Genomic DNA, 15851 nt, shown 5'->3' on the forward strand with positions numbered 1-15851 from the left:
TTCCAGGTCACCTGTCATCAACAGATCAAGCAATTCAAAATCCCTTAGAATACACGGTCATCACCTGAGGGCAGTTTTGTGCCAGCTGCTATGTTTCCTTTAGCCAAAGACAGAGGGGTTTCACAGAACAGCACCCACCCCAACCTCTCCGGTATGATTTGGGCTTGAGGCACCCCCCCCACCCCCCTAAACCTTGCACCCGCAATCTGCACACAAACATGCATCCGTCGCGGAAGGAAAGGCTGTCGGTTATTCAGGAGAGAGGGAAAGATCTTAGGAGGCATCCAAATCGGAAAGGAAGGCACTGGTGCGTGGGAGAAGGAAAAGAAAGATACAGCCGTGTGAAAGGGGGAGGAAAAAAAGGTTATGAAGAAAACCAAGTACCCTGCCGTGTTCCTTTGCCTTGCATGGATGTTGCTGGGGTGGCGGCGGCGGCGGCGGCTGAGCAATGCACGGTTCCTTTCTCATCCTGTCCTCACTGCAAGTCGTATGTGGGAAGTCTGCCTTTGTGTTGCCAACAGCCTGTGGAGTCCTGGAGGGATGGCTCTGACCATAACTAACTGAGTCTCCACTGAGAACAATATTAAAGAATGGCCTGGGAGGGGCAGGAGGAGGAGGAGGAAGAGATTTTCCAGTATCTGTTACAGAGGAAGCAGGGGAGAAGGCTGGTGCCACAGTGACCTCAGCTCCAAAACGGGCGCCTTGTGTTTGGCCATCTGAACGGGCAGTGGAATTTCCAAAGGGAGCCGAACAAGTGCTGTTAGATAAACAAGCTACATATAGACTGCTGACCTTTTTCTGCGCTCTGGTTTCGTGGTTGGGTTTCAGTCCAGCTTTACCACTCGGATGTTCCTCAGCAAGCGCCAGGGTGTTTTGGTGCTCGGATGACGCGTCGGGTAACAAGGAGCGACTTCCCGGCCGCGAGTGCCCAACATGCAACCCCCTGTCTGCAGGGATGGAGCTGGCGGATTTGTAGGGAGCTGCAACGAAGGGTTTGGGCGAGGAGGAAAAACTGGGCCGGCCCTCGAGGCTGGGTCGCAAATGCAGCTTGGGTGTGTGAGGGTGTACACAATCCGTTACGGGAACGGGCTGCAGAACAGTTATTGCGGTGCCGGTGCGAGGTTGCCATGCAAAGCTCTCCTCGTTTGGAGGAGAGGGGTGGGGTAGAGAAGGGGTCTGTCCAGTTAAGGGGTTCAAAAGGGGGAGAAAGTCAGCACCGTACAAAGGAGAAAAAGAGGAGAGAGAGAAATGAGTTGGTCATTAGACTGAGGTTAACAGGAAGAAACGAAACTTTAATATGGAATTTCAAAGTCGGCACGCAGCTCATTCACTCCCGTGTTTGAATGAAGGATTTCCAGATCTTCACATGATGAGCTGGTGTATCATTTCCATGTATCATGTATTGGCTGAAAACCCAAAGCCCAGATCGCTGTAGCTGTCTATCACACTGAAGTCAATGGTATGCATTTCCTATCCGATATCTTTCCAAACCAGGGAGAGAGTGGAATGGGAATTGAAATCAAGCTTTATAAGAATCAATTAAATTGCAGGAATAAGTTATGTTGTGATCCTTGCTTATATACGTATGTGTTATATTTAAGATATGTTTCTCTTTCTTATTACCTTGTATTTGACTGTAACACAGTGTGCATTGATGATGTGATTAAATAAAAAAAGCAAGTAAATAAATAAACAAGAAGTCAATGTTATGTATTGCTTACAGTAAACATGTTTAGTTTTCTACTTAGTTGACTAACCAGGGAAGCCTGAGGATTTAATGCAACAATCCTAACCATGTCTACGCAGAAGCCCTATTGCATTCAATGGAGTTTACTCTCAGGATCACGGTTTTAGAGATGGTGAATTTCAGCTCTGAATCCCATCATCCCTCTCAGGATCTCTGGATATTCGAATGAAGTTCAGGATCTTACTCAAAACAATCAATATTACTTCTGAGTCTGTACAAAGCCAGAGGTGCATAAAACAAAGAGGTCCTTTGAAGGAAAATGCTTATGTAAAGACCAATAATGCATTTTCCGGGTCTGTTATGAACTCGTATCATTGAGTTACCAACACCTTCTTAACAGCAGAGTGATGGAAATCTACCACGCAACCTTAAGAGTGAAACTTGTTGATACCCGATGAAAGCCCTCGATCAATGAGCAAGTCAGATTTTCATTACAAAGTGCACTAGCAGAGACCATAGTTGTCAACTTACAGATTTGAAAATAAGGGACCAGCAGCCTCGAAAATAAGGGATCAGCAGCCAAAACAAGGGATCAACAATTACTTTGATATAATACATATTTTGTTGCGTGCAAATGGCTTTACATACCTATTAGGTCCATAAATTACCATATGGCATATATTCAACACACAAAAAAGCAACAATTTGTTGTTGACAAAGGACAGCTGGACATAGAAAGGGCCCCATTACCTTCAGTAGCTTATTTAAGGGACATCATCAATAAGGGACAGCAGCGGGACATGGCGCTGGGATAAGGGACTGTCCCGCCAAATTAGGGACGCTTGACAGCTATGGCAGAGACCCCATTTGGAGTGAGCTTCTGCACCGAACTCAAAATAGTTGGATAGTAAAAAATGGGGGGCCCCCCACAAGACAGACCACTAAAATGTCATTGTTATGTTTCCATTGCTGCAAGCTTTTAACAGCACACACACACACATACATACTCCTTTAGCTGGCGTGGGGGAAAGAAAAGAGGTGAAATGTTTCTTTTTAAAAGATGGCAGAGACTTCATAAAAGCCAAAGAATCGATTATAAAATAAAATTGGGTGATATTTTTCATCGTCTCATCAGCCAACATGTACCAATAGCTGTCATTTTGAGATCTCAAGTACACCACAGTTAATCTTCTTCGAAGTATTGAATATACTGCAACATGTTCTACAAGAATAAGTCTCGTAAATTCTGAGGGATTAATAGTGGTCCTAATTCAAGGGGGAACCTGTCACTGGACTCCAGTTCCCATCAGCCCCACTGTGATTAAGGATGATGGGAGATGTGGTCCCACAATGTAGAGATCCCTGCCCTAATCAATTCAAGGTGTTAGCACAGTGGCAATCTGAATGCTATTTTCAATTATTCCTGGTGGCCATGTTCTAATATAAAGTCTTTCTCAAATACCATTGTTTTGGTGATTAAGGGAAATTTGGCTCAGAACTTGCCTCCAGTCCTGTGTCATTAGGTGTTATCCAGGATGTACACAAATAACATTATAGCCTGATGATTTACTGACTATTGTACAAATTATACGTTGGGGGAGGGGAAACATCAAATTTATCAACACAAGGAAAATGTTTGGTGGAAATTGGAAAAACATTATAATGCTCAAATTTTTATTTATTGAAAAGGTACGGGGCAAACAGGTATCAAAACTTGTAGAACAAGTTTTTTATTTTATTTTCAAAACACTCAATTTAAAAAAAAACTGGGATAAAATTGAGGGTGTTTTGAAAATATAATCAGATACGGTTTGAAACTGTGTGTGATTTTATTTGGAAGATGGCTATGTAAGTCTCTAAATCTTTCTGGAACGGATTTCTGTATATACTGAGATTTTATCCATATATGCAAACTTCAATTTAAAAAAACACCAGTGAGCAGCTCTGAAAGTAAAATTATTGATATAACTGGAAGGAATTTGGTGCTTCACCCCATTTAACGTTTTGCTCTAACAAGACATGACGCAGGAGATAAAATGAATGAGATCACCAGCATTTTAAAAGGAAATTAATAGCAGCCCCCTTGGGGGATTGGAGAGAACAAATTTGGACCAGGACTGCGAGGTTAATGCTTTCCTCAGTCTGTTCCCAGGTGCTATTTGTCCTGAAAGTTACCATTTGGGTCACACCAAGCTTTGCCCTATGACATGATATCCCATAACAAAAGCATCCCAAACTGGTATTTGCACAGCCTTTTCTTGCAGTTATCTGATGCTACAGTCTTCTTTCATGTCCAGTATACATTTGCCTTTCCTATAACTGTCTATGATTAATAGTTCAGGGTGGGGGTGTTAAAAAAGGCAGGAGGCCTATTTTTTAATTTTATTTTTTATGGTAAGCTACCCTGATTATCACTACTGCAAAAGGAGGACAGGGAATGTATTAGCTTAACAAATAAATCCAGTCTTTGCTCTGTGCTCTTTGAATGCCTCTCCCTTTAAGGAAACAGGAACAGCAAGTCAATTAAACAGTTAAACATTTCGAGAACCAAACTACTCCCTAAAGATGTTTTTTTTCAGTCTAAGGTTTCACAGCCGCATTCTGTGAGCTAGTATTCATGTGCCTTGAAGAGGCCTTTTGTCATCTTTCTGGTTGTTTTCTGAAATATCCTCCAGTTTGCCAGTTCTTGAACAGCAATACCCAGAGCACAACATTCAAATATCTGTTGCTGTTTATTGTTCATTATCGCTGTTGTTGTAGATGGACGCCTGCTTCCTTTGGGCCTTTCCTTTCTTCGTATATCTTCCAGAATGCCACCAGAAAAATCTGCCTTTCAGTTTCAGTCTCAAACTGGAACTAAACATGAAACGCAGCCCTGTGTACCTGTCCCCTAACCTTCTTGGTTATATATTGACAGCAGTTTCAGGAATCAGGATACTGCAAGTTGATGCAGAGGAACCACGTGGAGGAGCCACTTAACTTTCTGTAGAAGTAGTCCCCTCACCCCCAACCTGGTTATTATTTTAAGTAAAGGCAAAGGGACCCCTGACCTTTAGGTCCAGTCGTAACCGACTCTGGGGTTGCGGCGCTCATCTCGCTCTATTGGCCGAGGGAGCCGGCGTACAGCTTCCGGGTCATGTGGCCAGCATGACTAAGCCGCTTCTGGCGAACCAGAGCAGCACACAGAAACACCATTTACCTTCCCACCGGAGCGGTACCTATTTATCTACTTGCACTTTGACATGCTTTCGAACTGCTAGGTTGGCAGGAGCAGGGACCGAGCAACGGGAGCTCACCCCGTCGCAGGGATTCGAATCGCCGACCTTCTGTTCGGCAAGTCCTCAGGGTCCCTTCCAGCTCTTTGATTCCAAGTCCTAGGCTCTGGTTTAACCCACAGCGCCACCCGCGTCCATTCTATTCTATTCTATTCTATTCTATTCTATTCTATTCTATTCTATTCTATTCTATTCTATTCTATTCCTAGGCAAAAAGAGGGGACAGCTAGATGAGAAAGGGTTAAGCATCCCCTTCCACAATGGCAGCCCCTTTACTGAAATTCCCATCAAGAGGTTGCTTTTCCTTTTAAAAAAAAGTCTTTTTTTGTATGCGCAGAATACTTTTTTTTACTTATTAAAGATTTTCTTGCTTTACAAAAGTGTGTGCAATCTCTCTCTCTCTCTCTCGTATTTCTTTTCCGTGTCAATTACCCACCTCCTACTCCCTCCACCTCTTTCCGCCTTTTCTTCCCAATGTCTCAACAAATGAAACTGATTTGTTACATGGAAAATTAAAAAATCCTATTTGAGGACATATTCACTTTTTCCTGTAGGACAATCGCCCATCTCCTCCTACCCTTCTGGGAAAAACCCCACCCCACCCTCCAACTATATATAAGGGTCTGGTGACTTCTGTTTCAGTGTATCTGAAGAAGTGTGCATGCACATGAAAGCTTAGACCTAGAACAAACTTAGTTGGGTCTCTAAGGTGCTACTGGACATTTTTTTTCATTTATTTTGACTGCATCAGACCAATATGGCTACCTACCTGAATCTAGAATATTTGAGAGAAAGTTACCTATAGTGCCTAGTTCAGACGTCAGGCATGTTACTGAAAACTTAGCTTTGCTCATGTTGGTGATCTTGTTCCGTATATGAATTTGCCTAGTTTGCAGTGTTTTGAAGACTTGAATGCCACTTTGCTCACAAATTCTGCTACAGCAGATGGAGACATAGCTACCCAACAGTGCATCCTGAAATTATCCTGGAGTGCAGACTTTGAAGATTTTGAATCATTGTTACCAGGCAGAGGTCCTTCTTGGTAGTGGCGCCCGCCTTGTGGAACGCCCTCCCATCAGATGTTAAGGAAATAAACAACTACCTGACTTTTAGAAGACATCTGGAGGCAGCCCTGTTTAGGGAAGTTGTTAATGTTTGATGTGCTATCATGTTTTTAATATTCTGTTGGGAGCCGTCCAGAGTGGCTGGGGAAACCCAGACAGATGGGCGGGATATAAATAATATGTTGTTCTTGTTTGTTGTTTGTTTGTTTGTTTGTTGTTGTTGTTCTGTTACATACATAACTGACAGGCAGATAATTGGAAGCCCTTCCTATTTCTTTCTTTTTAGCCTTTTTTATATCTCACTTTCTTCTATCTCATTATTATTTCTTCTTCTTCCTTCTTCTCGTCACACTTACGCTATGTTCTGTAACCTGAAGTTCCTCTTCTCATAGCAAGGAAGATGCACGCAGGATCGAAGATGAAGAACCCTGTGTGCGAGAGCATTTCCTAGGGTGGGAGGCTGGGGGAAGAGGGCGAAGGTCCCAGGTGAGAGCTGCATGGGCTCATTTTTCCATGTACGGAATAAGGGTTAAGACTTAATTTTGATAGAGGACTTTGTAATTTCATTTCCTTTGTTTCCCCCTTTCTTTTCTTCTTTACTCTCCTTTCCTGCTCCCCCCCCTTTCTATTTTTCTTTTTAGATTAGTATGCTTTTTATTGTAGTGGAAAACTTTAAATAAAATTTGGTTGTAAAAATAAGTTCTACTAGAGCTTGGAATATAAAACAGGGTCCTACACATGTGCAGAATGCGATCTTAGCTCACGTCTATTTTTTTGCCTGAGCTCTGTGCACCAACCACAGCTCAGACATAGTGAAATAAATGCCCCCCAAGAAGGGTTTTTTTAAGGCTTCTGGAAACTGGGAAGTCCAGAGACTTTCTGAGGGTGGGAAGGGAAGGTGTTGTGTATCCAGTGAGCTTGTGTGACCAAATAATGTGTCTACAACCCAAACATCCAATAGCTTCTCAATTTTCCTCTCAAATGTACTGAATGTTAGCTTTTGGAAGCACTTAGAAACTGTCTGAGGTGTGACTGGGGTTCAGGATTTGGACAAAGACGAAAACAAAATAACCACCAGGCTGAATTGAATCAGACTGTGCCCTTCCAGTTCACAGAACCGCTTTTGATCCAACGGATGTCTTTGATGAAGGAAGGGAAAGAGTTCTTTTCCATCCCCCCTGCAGCCCTGTGAAAATCTGCTCCAGATGATTGGGGGACTGTACCCCGAAGGAGGTTTTGGTATTAAAAAATAAAAAGATCCCTTCCATTAGTGAGGGCCTCACTAAAAACAAAGCAAAAGCAAGCAACATTGGATGCAACTCAGCAAAATTTTAAGGCAAGGTAATAAAGAAGGCAACCAAAATTATGAATCAAGCTTGTCCTCTCACGCACAAAAACCTGTGTTCTGCAATGGTGCTCTTAATGAGTGACCCTGTTCTGAATAAAACGAAGCAGAGCTTGCCTGTCACCAGCTACAGCACAGCCACCCAGAACTTAATGGTTCCTGCAAACCAGACATAGCGGGTGGCACAGTAAGAATCTGGTTGACCAAGAATCCAGTTTGTGGCAAAGGACAGGCAGGGTTGGTAGCGGGAGAGAACAGCTGCGGTTTCCCCTACTTTGCTTCATTCAGTAATGGAAATTACACACATGGAGCCAAAATTCAAGATCAAGAAGGACGTCGGTTCCTTTTTGCTGACCAAGTACAGTTCTAGGAGAAGGCAATGTCAAAAAAGCCTCAAATTCCCTTTCTGGTAAAATCCTGTAACTCACATCCTTGTTAAGGTTAAGGAGAGACATGACAGCAAGTCTTCAAACACCCAGCAGGGAGAAGATGGAGCAAACGTCTTTGTGTGTGTGGCTCCAGAGGGAAGGGCTAGAATCTCTAGGCAGAAATGGAGTGGAAGCATATTTCAGCTGAGCAGTAGGAGAAACCTTCCTACTGGTAAGGGTTGTTTGGCAGTAGAACAGCCTGCCTTGGGACAGTCTCCACTGCTTGATGGCTGGATCTTAGCGATGCTGTAATAGCATTCTGGACTAGGTGATCTCCAAGTCCACATTGACTTAAAAAACAAAGAAACACTGGGTCCACATTGCAGGTTGGGGATAAAGATGGATCTCAAGTAGAAAAAGACTACTGCTGAACAGGAAAACAAACAAGGAAACTTGCTCTTTTGTGGTGCTCTCCACCAATTACAGCTACCTCTTTGTTTTAACAGACATGAGAGATGTTCCTTGACATTATGCTCATGTTAAAGGTAAAGGTAAAGGGACCCCTGACCATTAGGTCCAGTCGTGGACGACTCTGGGGTTGCGGGGCTCATCTCGCTTTACTGGCCAAGGGAGCCGGCGTACAGCTTCCAGGTCATGTGGCCAGCATGACAAAGCCACTTCTGGCGAACCAGAGCAGTGTGCGGAAACACCATTTACCATCCCGCCAGAGTGGTACCTATTTATCTACTTGCACTTCGTGCTTTCGAACTGCTAGGTTGGCAGGAGCAGGGACCAAACAACGGGAGCTCACCCCGTCACGGGGATTCGAAACTCCGACCTTCTGATCAGCAAGCCCTAGGCTCTGTGGTTTAACCCACAGCGCCACCCACAACCCCTTGTTACAAACCATTAAAAGGGAATTACAAAAGCTCCCCACCCAACCGCAGCCAGAAGGATGGCACAGGTCTCTTCACTCTTCATTACTTTGGCTCAACAGTTTTCCTAGCACATAAGGATTTTTTAGGCAAGGTACTCACGTGTGGTTTGCTCTCAGAGAGGTTTGGCCGCACACTGCGGTAGCCCTTGGCAGCCAGAGCAGAGGACTGAGCATCCCCATTGGAGTCGACACTAAGTGGTAACCTCCAATCATCTGCAAAACGAAGAACTTCAGATTACTAGAGCTGCACCAAACAGTCAAGGTTTTGTGCTTGCTTAAGCAACCGAGAGGTGTGTCGCGGAAACCGTAAGAAATTGAAGCGTTTAGTAAATACCTGTTTCGGGTGTTCCTGGCTCTACACCTTAAGCATTTCGTGGCAAGCATTGGAGAAAATGAAAAGAAGGGAGGGAATTAGGAAAAAAACACCACAATCAACTGTTACATTTGGGGGGGGGGTGTTGCATTTACCAATCAGAGTTAAGAACTTAGTCCACTTTGCGCATGGGATACTTAGAGCTCAGGCTGCCTAATTTCCATAGAAACATGATTCCCTCACCGTTCCTGACCTTTGTAAACACAAGGCAATTCATTCAGAGTGATGAAGAAACAATTGTGCATTGACATTTCCTTCCAGAGTCAAAAAGGCAGTCGGAGCTCTCAGTACGGAGCCCAAATGCCACACACTGCTGCAAGTGCAGGGTTTCAATATTTCAAACGGAGATGTAGGCAAAGGGGTGGAAAATAAATCTGCCCTTTCTTAACCCTGCCGGAGGAGATGGGAGAGAGAGAGCCGCAAACAAACAAACATATTTAGAAGTACTTGGTACAACATGTGCCATCTTTATAGAGTCTGGGCTACAAGGTGTGACACAGTATTTTCTATTTACATGCTGGCCTTACGCACGTTGCTGCGAGATCCTAAGAATGGAAACCACAAACAAACAAACAAACACTCTCTCTTTTGAGGGTTAGGAACAAATTTGCCACAGCAGAGGAAAGTCTTTAATCAGATCCTAGTTAAGTCAATCAATCAATCTTTATTACGGTCCAGAGACCCAACAAATCATTACAAATCAATACACAATTCATACAGCCTAAAGGTAAAGGTAAAGGTACCCCTGCCCGTACGGGCCAGTCTTGACAGACTCTGGGGTTGTGCGCCCATCTCACTTAAGAGGCCAGGGGCCAGCGCTGTCCGGAGACACTTCCGGGTCACGTGGCCAGCGTGACATCGCTGCTCTGGCCAGAGCCAGAGCCGCACATGGAAACGCCGTTTACCTTCCCGCTGGTAAGCGGTCCCTCTTTATCTACTTGCACCCGGAGGTGCTTTCGAACTGCTAGGTTGGCAGGCGCTGGGACCGAGCAGCGGGAGCGCACCCCGCCGCAGGGATTCGAACCGCCGACCTTTCGATCGGCAAGCCCTAGGCGCTGAGGCTTTAACCCACAGCGCCACCTGCGTCCCTCATACAGCCTACCTCCAGGTTAAACAAGCATTTTGTTCAGAATATAGGGATCATTGGTTCTTGCAACCACCAATAAAAACTTTGCCACTGCTAATGTTCTAGCGTTTGTCTGGTCTTCCAATAGGAACCTGACATAATGAGCCTCTGATTTTCCCAGGAAAGGTACCAGCAAGGGTAGTATCAGTTCAGCCCTGGCCTGCTCATATTTTGCACAATGCAACAAAATATGTTTTACTGAATCAATGTCTTGCGCGCACGAGCAAAGTCTGTCCTGGTAGGGAACTCCTCTCAACCTGCCATCCAACACTGCAGAGGGAAAGACATTAAGTCTGGCTTTGGTGAAAAGCCTTTGGTAGTTTGGTACTGTCAGGTTTTTAATGTAAGATGTTAACTTAAAGACATACCCATATTGAACTCCTACTGCCAGCGGACTACAGGCTGCGTGTGATCGAGATCGCAAGTCACTGTGTGCATTATCCCATAATCTTTGCTTTAAAATCTTTTGGGTGCCTAGTTAAGTTCAGAAGTCTCACTGGCTCCCTTTCCAAGATGTTTCAGAACCTGGTTTTGGTGCCACTACACACACACACCCACACACCACAACCCCCTGTTGATGCACATGCAAAACGCAGCCTCCTGGCTCTGGCAGGCATTTTCCAAAGGGAGAGTCAGCACAATGATCCTTTTCCATTGTAAATGACTCACTGCTGGAAATTTAGGAAGCCATCAGCAGGTGGCGTGGATGGGAGGGATAACGTTGTGCAGAGAAGAGGACGAAGGGGGAAGGAAGCGAGGGAGATAAACTGAGACAGGTGGCTTAACTAGGGCTCTGATGCAGAGCACTAAGTACTTTCCGATTGCGGCTTTTCTATTTTACGTTCTATCTGGAATTTCAACAGGGCATCTACGCCCACTGGGGAGTACTACACGATTCAATGCTTCTCCCCATCCACACGCATTCTACTTTGCACGGTCAAAAGGGTGGGCACGATTCTCCTCCCTTTTCTCCCTCGCAGATGTGCAATCATTTCTGGTAATTGTTCCCTCCTTCCACCACGAGACAGTGGAAGCTTTCTGGCAGCATCCTCTGTGCGAAAAAATAAGAAACAGTTCAAATTATCCACCTTCAAACCTGAGCATGAGTTGCATGCTCGGAAGAACATCTCCACCAGTGTTCAGTGCAGCGGGGCTTACTCTGAAGTAAGAGAGCAGGGGATCTCCGCTGAAATATACTTGGAGTCGAAAGAGGATTTCATCCTCTTTATTCAGCTCATAGTGGTGAGGAGGAATCAAAGTTCCCCCAGAATGTCTGCTTTATATACATTATTTACACAATGGGCCCCATGTGATTGGCTAATTCCGGGATTCTCCTGTAGGCCAATCAGGTTGCGAATTCACTTCCACCTGGAGCTGGATTGGGTGGCTCCTGTGGACCAATCAGACTGCTGCATTCTGGATCCTATTGTTCTAGGACCAATCAGACTGCTGCATTCTGAATCCTATTGTTCTAGGACCAATCAGACTACTGCCTTTTGGATCCTATTCAACTCAGTACATAACATCCTCCTTAGTAGTGTTTAACATACTCAAGTTTGCCCATGGACTGAACTGGGGAAACTTTGCTTCTTTTCTCAGCCAAGCACAATATTCCTCAGCTTCCTGCTCTCTGCCACTTGCCCCAAGAAGCTGAAATTCCTCTCCTGAAAGATTTTGAGCAGGGGCCATCTGTCATGGATGCTTTAAAGCTAAGATTCTTGCACTGCACGGCGGTTGGGTGACACTAGCTGCAATCCGTATCTATTCTGTCGTTCTTGCATTTTTACATATTTCCTCCCGAGCCAGCTTTGATCTGAATTGAGAAAAAGGAATGAAGCAGCTTTATTTTAAGCTGGCAATGTGTTCAGAGCCCAGTTGTGGTGAAAAGTAATCAATCAAGAAGCCTTTAAAAAGAAAAAAAGAGGAAAACAGCAATAAGAACTATCCAGTGGAGTTTGTGCTAATGTTCCATCCTTTTCCTTCTTCTTTAACTGGATTCTCTGCGGTAGTTGAAAGTGTTTGAGCACCTGTACTTTTCCCCTTGTTCCTGCACATGTCGCCAAATAAATAATCACAACCATGCCAAGCCCATTTAAGGGATTAAATATGCTGCATGGAATGCATCATGTTTCTTTCCATTCAAGTCACAGCCCCTGGTACCACATTTGAACAATTATGACACATAAAAAAGAGCCTGAACTACTAGAATCATATAAACTGTCACAGTTATTTAACTATTCCAACTGTTTAGATGAAGTAGGTGGTTGGGCAGTAAATACATACGGCTATTAAAAACCTGAAGATGTAAGATTGAGGATGAAGCGTGTTTGAAGCTCAGGGGTAGAACATAATAACTGTATCAGGATGTTTAATTCATAATGTGAGCATTTGAGTTGCACCAGACTCTTTCCTCAACCTGAATGTAATTAAAAAGGGGAAACAGATGTTCCCAAGAGAGAGCATAGTGTTTTGTGCTGTCTGCAGTTTCTTCCAAGCTTTAAGGGACAGTACAGATATTTCTTGCTGACTAAACTGTGCCTCCTTAAACATTCAAGACCTTTCTGTACAGCCTTTGTGTCTGGACAGCTCTTCAATGCTGTTTTCATGTTGTTGTTGTTTAGTCATTTAGTCATGTCCGACTCTTCGTGACCCCATGGACCAGAGAACGCCAGACACTCCTGTCTTCCACTGCCTCCCGCAGTTTGGTCAAACTCATACTGGTAGCTTCGAGAACAGTCCTCTGTTGTCCCCTTCTCCTTGTGCCCTCCATCTTTCCCAACATCAGGGTCTTTTCCAGGGAGTCTTCTCTTCTCATGAGGTGGCCAAAGTATTGGAGCTTCAGCTTCAGGATCTGTCCTTCCAGTGAGCACTCAGGGCTGATTTCCTTCAGAATGGATAGGTTTGATCTTCTTGCAGTCCATGGGACTCTCCAGAGTCTCCTCCAGCACCATAATTCAAAAGCATCAATTCTTCGGCAATCAGCCGATAGATCTTACCCTTCATAAATTTGACTCGTTCCTTGTTGAAGCCATCTAAGGCAATGGCCATCTCCATATCTTGTAGGGTAGCAAACATTCCATAAATTCATTATACTCTACATTGGTTTAAAAAGTGCTTTGGTTCCTCCTCTGTACCTGCTGCAAATTCAAGAACAATCCTGTCCTCTCAGGGTCAGTTACTTATTTGAGCATTGTTTATTGCCTTTGCTTGTTTACTACGATTACGGATCTGCTATTTAAAGGGAGGCAGAGCTTTAATGACAACAGAGTCAACTTGGGAATACTGCCTACGACAAAATGCCACTGCGGTGAGAGAGCACAGTCATCTGGGGGCAGAAGATGCTTTGCCCCCCGTAAAGGAGCATCACAATGAAAACACATCCATTTCAAGCTTAGAACTGAACAAAAAATTAACTTCATTCCGAAACACTGTGTTTTGAAAATACAAAACTACTGAATTCAAAAATTCACGTAGCTGAGATCTGAAACAGCACATTCTGAATTTCTAAAAGGGGGGGTTTCGTGCTACTGCTTAATTTCTAATGTAGACATGTGCATGATGTCACTGAACTATGTGATGTGTCACTGACATTTTTGCTCTTTTTCAGTCACATTCCACAACTAGGATTCGGTTTTCAGCAGGATAAAAAGTTGCTCGTTGCAATTTGTATTTTAAAAAACCTGAATTTCAAAAGCCAAACACAGCCCACATTTCAAGCATGTAAATTATTATTTTTGTTTAAAAATGGAGTTAGTTTTGAAATCCTTTTTTTTTAAATGCTAGAGGTCTTTAAACTCAAGTAAGGTAAAGGTAAAGGGACCCCTGACCATTAGGTCCAGTCGTGACCGACTCTGGGGTTGCGGCGCTCGTCTCGCTTTACTGGCCGAGGGAGCCGGCGTACTGCTTCTGGGTCATGTGGCCAGCATGATTAAGCCGCTTCTGGAGCAGGGACCAAGCAACGGAAGCTCACCCCGTTGTGGGGATTTGAACCGCCGACCTTCTGATCGGCAAGTCCTAGGCTCTGTGGTTTAACCCACAGTGCCACCTGCGTCCCTCAAGTGGCAGCAGCTTAAACAACAAGCACTTTGACTTTCTATCTAGTCTATGGCTATTATCTCACACTTTGGACTTACTTTCAGATTGTTGGACGTCTTGTGAATGACTTGTAGGACTGACGCTCCGATTCTCCTCATAGGTTGGAGATGCCCAGAGGGTCACAGCCCCCTTTCCAGTACAGACTTTGGCAGGATCCAGCTCTAAAGGGGCAAAAAACAAAACAAAACATTAAGAAGATGAGTTGGAACATAAAAGAATCTTAAATCATGCTGTCTGCACAGAAAGCTTCCTGCTTGCTTCACTTTAGCATCTGAGCAAATTGATCTAGTCATAATTGTTATGTACTGAAGTTCTCACCCTGGGCCAGCAGGGGGATACTGTAGATAGTTATGCAAATAAGAGATCGAAAGTGACGTTCAGTGATTGGATAATTTTAGAAAATTGTTACAGTTACATTGTACTGGTGCTCTATATAAGCAGGCTGGCTGAACCCTTCAGTTCAGTTCTGTTCTGGCCTGTGAATAAACAAGAGCTGTTTGAAGAATCACTGTGTCATCTGATATGTTCACCCACAACTTAACAATAATATGTTCACCCACAACTTAACATTATTCCATCCAATAATGTGGATGGAAATTAGCTTTCGATTCCAGCTTTAAAAATATATATGCTAAAGTAAGTTTATCTGCAGAGAGATGAGTCAAATTTCAAAAATAAAGAGCATGATCTAAAAAAGGAAGAAAATACATAATGTATAGAAATTAGATACAACGGCTGCATTTTCAGATATATCACTAGCATCAGCCAGCCAGGATTATATTTCTGTCCCATCCTCTGTTGGCTATAGTTGTACTTCACCTAAGAAGCCTATTGCAGCAGCCAGAACAACTTCTTCACTATAATAAACTTAAGGCACACAAACTGATTCGTATAAGACTGTCTAGCTTCTGGATATGTGAGATTTCACACTAAGCAACTAAATGGGATTCCAGAGAATCTCCCACTTCTAAAGCTACCTTCTGGGTTGGAAGAGGCACTAACTGCAGAAGTTTCAGTGCCCCTCAGGCTGCCAGTCTTTCCTTCACAGCTTGCTTCTGCTCCCCTGACCAAATATCCTCAACTGCTTACCATTTAGGGATGTGAGAAGGCAGAAATTTCTATTCCAACCGGTATTTGCCACAATCAGCACTGTTTCCATTCTACTGCAGTTCGGTTTCTGCCAAACACTATACAGTGGTACCTCGGGTTACATACGCTTCAGGTTACATTCGCTTTAGGTTACACACTCCACTAACCCAGAAATAGTACTCAAATTGGAAGCGTAACACTCAAAACAGAGCCCGTTCGGCTTCTGAAAAAAGTTCTCAAACTGGAACACTTACAATGTTTGGGTTCCAAGTTGTTTGAGTACCAGGGCATTTGAGAACCAAGGTACCAATGTAAGCATAACTAGCATCAGGGAACAGGCATTTCGGGTGACTGAAGGGGTGGCAAGGCCTGGGGAGACACCTGCTCTCTGAGAAGCTTGTGTTCCTGGTCTTACTCCTCTATTGTTTCTCAGTGGGTAGGTCTGCTGTTCATTGTGGCATACAATCCAGCCGGACCTTATTTCAGAGTGCA

The 15851-nt window shown here is 44.0% G+C and overlaps 1 protein-coding gene across 35 annotated transcripts in view; it reads right to left on the reverse strand.

Annotated features, from left to right (window-relative positions):
- The window catches only part of SORBS1 (sorbin and SH3 domain containing 1), a 200782-nt gene that overhangs the window by 85089 nt on the left and 99842 nt on the right, over window positions 1–15851 (reverse strand). For 26 of the 35 annotated variants that reach the window (XM_079975045.1, XM_079975021.1, XM_079975046.1 and 23 more), the window contains 4 exons: window positions 14309–14431; window positions 9011–9037; window positions 8777–8889; window positions 385–1176 (listed from right to left, as the gene is read on the reverse strand). In XM_079975045.1, the coding sequence (XP_079831171.1) occupies window positions 385–1176; window positions 8777–8889; window positions 9011–9037; window positions 14309–14431 (1055 nt within the window). Of the gene's footprint in view, window positions 1–384; window positions 1177–8776; window positions 8890–9010; window positions 9038–9242; window positions 9328–14308; window positions 14432–15851 lie in introns of those variants that run through there. The other 9 variants (XM_079975036.1, XM_079975031.1, XM_079975028.1 and 6 more) reach the window with 4 other exon arrangements.

Source organism: Podarcis cretensis (genome assembly GCF_951804945.1).
Source record: "Podarcis cretensis genome assembly, chromosome: 5".
NCBI lineage: Eukaryota > Metazoa > Chordata > Lepidosauria > Squamata > Lacertidae > Podarcis > Podarcis cretensis.